The 6,124-nt window shown below is 36.2% G+C and overlaps 1 protein-coding gene across 1 annotated transcript; it reads right to left on the bottom strand.

Moving 5' to 3' along the window:
* Positions 1-2,277: 2,277 nt before the first annotated feature.
* On the bottom strand, positions 2,278-2,994 carry LOC108141767. The gene is made up of 3 exons (XM_017265266.2): positions 2,908-2,994; positions 2,718-2,834; positions 2,278-2,649 (listed from the first exon to the last, which is right to left on the bottom strand). Exons 2-3 carry the CDS (start codon positions 2,830-2,832, stop codon positions 2,420-2,422), a joined length of 345 nt encoding a protein of 114 aa, XP_017120755.1. The 5' UTR covers positions 2,833-2,834; positions 2,908-2,994; the 3' UTR covers positions 2,278-2,419.
* Between the last annotated feature and the right edge of the window lie 3,130 nt (positions 2,995-6,124).

Here is a 6,124-nt window from a genome sequence, read left to right as displayed (position 1 = left end):
TTTGAGAAAAATGTAGTTGCGGTTTCAAGAATTTTAATGAGCAATTTGAGGTAACTTTCTTAATTTTGAATATATATAAAAAAAAATATAATTATAAAAAAATAATTTTGTCAAACTCACTTAGATTTTTATAAACCAAAGGCAAAAAGTTCTTAAATATATAAATAGGTTTGGCTCATTAGAACATTTGATGGAGGTTTTATCCTTTGTAATTTGTAAACAAATATGTGTTTCGACTTTATACATCTTATTTAAAATCAACATGTAACCACGATTCATTTCGGTTAACAAAGAGGAGGAGGCTCAGAGGCTTTCCACTTGACATCTCTCACACTCTGGCGCTTTTCTCCATCTCTATTTCTCTGTGCACATCTCTCTTTCTCCATTTCTCCGTTTCTCCCAACTATCTCCGCCAGAGACCCACGCTATATGCATTATAATTTGAGTGGCATGTTGAGAGTGGCTTTTGTTTTGCTTTTAATTAGATTTACATTGGCCACTTTTCAGTTGCGCATCCAGTTTCGGCCTCCGCCCGATTTCCCCCCGGTTTTCGGGCCTTTCATCAAGTCTGGCCTAACTAGCAATGCGCTTTGTTTATTTTGGCGCCTTCTGCAGTGGCCATTTTTCCCCTAGCCCCTGGCCCCTAAGCCCACCCCCTGCTCCACTCGCCATCTTGTTGTCTTTTTTTCGGTTGCTCTTTTGTGTTTTTGCCGAGTTATTTTCAACAGCTTCACTTTTTGCACTTCCGCTTTGTGTGTCACTAATTGCTTTTGTGTTGCAGTATTTACAATTGTTTTGATTCATTTCTTGTCCTCCCCCAAAGTCACCTCCCACCCCCTTGAGCCCTCCATGCCGCTTAATTAAATGCACTTTGAATGTCCTGTCTGCACTTGCCTCTAGGCCTTTGCGTCGTGTTGTCTCTAATCACGTTCTCTAATGAAATTAAATGAAATCTCCCACTGCACTAATGCCGCAGAGAAAACGGGCAGGTTAAGAAACCTTGTATTTATCAAATGAGCATTAATCTTGTAGACAAAGTTTTGGGGTTACTTTAGATAAGAATCTATCTATCATCATGATTGGAATTAAATCTATTAAAAGTTACAAGAAAAAAGTATTAACATGTAAAAGCTACTTTTAAATATATTGAAAAATTATTAAAAACAAGAAAGTAAGTAAACTTCGGCAAGCGGAAGTTCATTTACCCTTGCAGTTGTTGCAAATTTAAATATTCTTTAAAACTTCTAAACTTCGATTTATATGATTTCAGCTAAATTATTCGTTCGTTTCTATGGCATCTACGATATCATATAGCTTCCATAGGAACGATCGATTAATTAAGCTAAAAATCATTTAAACATATACGCATATAATACAAAATTTAGATGTTTTAAAGAATATTTAGGGATGCATAATCTTCGGCTTGCCGAATTTCGTTTATTTTCCCATTTCCATTCACTGCACAACTTGCTTGTTGATAAGACGCGAACCAATCTTAAATGACGAAAATAACTCAGTGCTTTTTTGAATGGTGCAGCATAATGAGTGACGCAGGAATATCCAGTCGCTGATGAGGCTGCTAATTCAAAACCGGAAAAGCTTTTAACCAATTTGCATAATTTACCCCGGCTCAGTCGAAATCGTCTGGCGGTCGGACCATTTTTCTCTTGGCCGGCATCAACTCGCCACCCAACGACATCTTTAAAGAAATTAATTAATGAAATGTTGATTAACTTTTGCCAGCCAGCCAAGTTGAGTTCCGCCCCTGCTGCCTGCCCCCTTCTGTCTGAGATTTATGTCAAGGCATTTATCATGGCTCGAAAGGAGTAAACAAGTTCTGGGCGTTGCGGACTTTTCGAGGGGCAGCCGCATGGGGCGTGAGCATAATCCACAAAATTATGCGCACTAAGGCTATTTACAATTCGTAAAATTTATTTTTAAAATGTTTACGATGGGCGTGGCAGGCAGGACGAGCTTTGCTTTGGTTTGACTTGGCTTGGCTTCGTCTCGTTTTGTCTGGCAGGACTTCCGAATAAACTGGGATGAAATGGCGTGGGCGTGGTCGCCTGATGGCTTGTCCTTGTCTGGGGCTAATTAGCGTGACTGCGCCAAAAAAGCGGAATGACATTTGCAAGGGTCAGTGGGTGAAAGGGGTAAGATTGGAAAATTAACATTTTCCTTTCAAATAACCAATGCTCTTCATAAGGAAATGTGTTTTTTTAATTGTTGAATGTTTTTAATGATATTTTCAGATGAATATAATGATGCTTTCTGGTATTCAGGATATTCACAAAATCTCTAGCTATTTATTTAATAAAATTTTTTTACTAATTAGACAATTAAATATTTGGCAAGATTTTGTTTTATATTTGTAACTCGACGGGTATTGAACCGAAAGGGTTTTTTTTTAAGAATGTAATTACGGGATTGAGTTTAGAACTTCCGTCAGGAACACTGATCCTGAAACTTGGGTCAATCCCATACCGCTCATCATGTCCACTAGTTCCTTATCCGAATTGCTTTTTCCCTCAAAATCATCCTGGATTATATTATAAAATCTCTTGAGCTCCACTTTTGCTCGGCTTAACCGCTCCTTTTGCTCGTCTTTCGATAATCTTTCGAAATCCCTAAATACATATCGATCCATAGCTATGGTTCACAAACAAAACACTGAGTTAATGGTAATATAATTTAACTACGTTAGGACATAGGCTTACCGTATTTTTTGCTCATAATTTCATAAAAATATCTGAGCAACTTCAGGTTGAACTGATTTTTCCTTTTCTCTTGAGCCGATCTTTTATCAATATCTTCAAAGACATCTCGATCCATGACTATGGTTCACAAATAAAGCACACCGTATTAATAATTACTTAAATTTACAATAGAGACTTTGAAATAAAATACCTTTGCTTGATTATTATTTTAATTCGCTTAGATTTTACTGGATGTGTTTCCTTTGAGAAAGTCAGCCACAAACTAAAGTCTTTTATTTTTTGTTTTGACAGCTTTGAACAAAATTTAAAGGCTTACTTAGATTGTAATTTTTAAATTCCCAAAATATAAAATGGAAGCTTATTGAAGTGAAACCATTTAATAAAAAAGTGACTAAAAAGGGCCTAATCTAGTAACAAAATGAAAATGAACAAATTGTGTTTTTGCCGGATACTGACTTCAATTGCTAAACTGCGATCATGCCTACCTACAAACTCATCCCAATTAAATCAGAAACCAAAGGAACCTACCTTTAATTTTCTTACATTCTTACATGTCCAAATTTCACTTAGGGTATTTAATAGCACATTTGGCATTGCGCATCTCGCAACTCGCTGCCCGTAATGCGATTAATCATTGTCCATTGGATTGTTTTGAGGGTCGCCCATGGAACTCGTCAAGTTGGCCCTGGTTGTTGTTACTGTTTCGCCTGATTGATTTATGTTTCTAAGCCCATTGTTTGGCACACAAATGGGGGAGGGACGGCGCCTTCCGAGAGGCTTAATTAGTTTGACCCAGGTGTTTGCGAGGCGAATGGCCGAAAGGAAAAGGTCTCAAGCTACAAGGGCTATTAGTCAAAGTCGTGTGATAAGTCACGGCGAAAGGCTTAAAACTCAGTGGGAAGGATGGTGGATTTATCGCGGGTCTGATTATAGAATTGCATAAAAAATGGTTAGCCAATAAACCATTTGTGACGTGCGATTCATACCTTTTGTGCGGCCCTATAAATAACATGACACAATCTATGGCAAAAACATTATTTGGCAATAAAGTGGAAATCGATTCGAGCCAAACTTGACAAACGGCCGGCAAGGAACAAATGGAGCGCCGTAAGAAAAATAATATCGACTATCAAGGATTTCCCTGCTCCTGCTGGCTGCTGGATGCTTTTTCTTCAGGTCCTGGCTGCTGTGACAATTTACATGGCCCAATTGCAGTACCCTTTCCCCCTTTTTTCCCGACTCAATGGCTTTTCCATTCTCCCGATTGCCCTGCCACGTCGTTCAAATTGAAATTTTTCCGTAGAACCCCACTCCTCAGACCCACATTCGCAGGACACACGTATGTTTGTATGCATGGGACATCCTTTTGTGCTCCGCTCCCTTTGTACTTGTCATTTATGAAAATTTGTTTATTTTCGTAATGCTCCATTTGCAAATGTAGCCAAAGTAAATATTGCAGCTGGAGATGGAGTCTCTCCCCATGACTTATTTTTTATGGTTCTGACTGCGGAGCATAATTCATGCGCCCTTTGTTAGCATTTACATGACCCAAATTGGTCTCTGAATATTTATTGACAAAAATATACTATCATATTAAAAATATGAAAAAATATCTATATATATTTTTGTTTATTTAATTAAACAAAGGTGCCGTTTTTTTGTATGGATTGCATTTTAAAATATATGGCATTGCAAATACCAGTTTTCCTGAAATTTGAATGCATATTTAAAATTTTTTACCTAATTAACTTTATTGAAAGTAGGTATCTAGCTTTCAATCATTTGCTGAAGCTTAAATATATTTTTGTATATAGTTAAAAAAGGATATCCATTTGCTTAAGTCAAACTCATAAAGTCGAGCTTAGAATTAAACTCTTCAAAATGAGCACTTATGCTATTTAGAGTAACATTAATTCAATTTCCTATGTTTAAACATACAAATTAAGCATCAGCTTTCACTTCCATTATAAAACGTATAGCTCCGTTTTTGTTAAATTTTTTTTTCAATTCGTATTTTGATTAAATATTCATTATTGATTATAAATTCTCATATAAGCTTAATAACATAAATTATAGCAAAGGCATTCAGCAAGGACATGGTTTTGCACCGGCTGGCAGCCAACAACAGCAAGGACAGTTAAATTAATTGGCAATTAATTATAGTTTGTGCTAAATGAGCCGGCATGTTATTGTTTGTGCTAACAAGCCATGGTCGTACACATTTAAGACTATTTATTTTTGATCAATTAAATGCCACTTTTTTTGTGCGCAAGACTTTTGTTTGCGCTTTTTTAATTAAATTAAAAAATTCATATAAATTTTATAGATTTCAATTGTTAACCAATGGCATTAAAGTTTGATTTATTTCAGAAAAAATGAAGTTTTTTCAGGCTATAATAGAATTTTCCAAACACTTGCTGTTTTTTGTATATATAAATTGTTTTATATTATTTATATTTTATTATAAAATACGGAAAAGCTTTAAACATATTCTGTAACGAAAGTTCAGCAAAATTTTAATCTATTTAATATTACGTTCTTGCAGTTTTTTAATATTTCTTCGTACTTGATGATTCTGCCGTAATTAAATATTTATGAATCTCATGAAAAGACAACAATTTTATCTCGAATCTCCCTACTTCAATTTCCTATACAAAAGAATTGACAAAAAAAAACAATCGCGAAATGAAGCTCAAATCATTGACCCATAAAGCAAATGTCAATAGCGAGAAACCAATAAGGGAAAACTTCCACCAGGCATAGATTTTTAATAAATTTTCATAACCAAAGCTGGCTAACTACCCGGCTTTTCCATTCACTTTCCACCACCGAAAAAAAACGGCAAAGCGGACTGTAAACATATTTCCCATATTACGTCACAGTGGCTTGTCGAAAAGGAGTCGGAACATCAAATTATGGCGAAAGAAAACAAGCTGCCTGCCGTATACAACAAAACCGAAAGGGAAAATAAACAAACAGCAGTTAAGAGGGGCAAAGGAGGAAAATATAGGGGGAAGGGGGATTCCTTAGTGGGGAAAATGGTTTGGGGGCGGTGAAAACCGCCAGCGAGCCATAAAAATAGCTGAGGCCAAAAGCATTCAAACTTATGCTAGGACAGAGCCACCGAAAACCAGCTCGCGACTGGCGCTTATATTTTATTGCTATTATCCTGTTTACTTCATGTTTATGCACACACATACAAGTGCACAAACAGGACCATATACAGACGCGAAAGCACATGTTCAGTTATGCGATGGTGTGCGAATTAGTGGCAGTGAAATGAAAAGGGATGCCTCGATCTTTGGCATTTCATTTCAATTTCATCCATACCCTATTTCAAAGGAGTTCTACTTAAATTTTATATTACTTAAAAAATTTTTATTTTGAAATAACTTACAAAACAAGAT

The sequence above is a fragment of the Drosophila elegans genome, unplaced genomic scaffold, assembly GCF_018152505.1.
Source record: "Drosophila elegans isolate 14027-0461.03 unplaced genomic scaffold, ASM1815250v1 contig_814, whole genome shotgun sequence".
Classification (NCBI taxonomy): domain Eukaryota; kingdom Metazoa; phylum Arthropoda; class Insecta; order Diptera; family Drosophilidae; genus Drosophila; species Drosophila elegans.
This window is presented reverse-complemented; position numbering and strand designations above follow the sequence as displayed.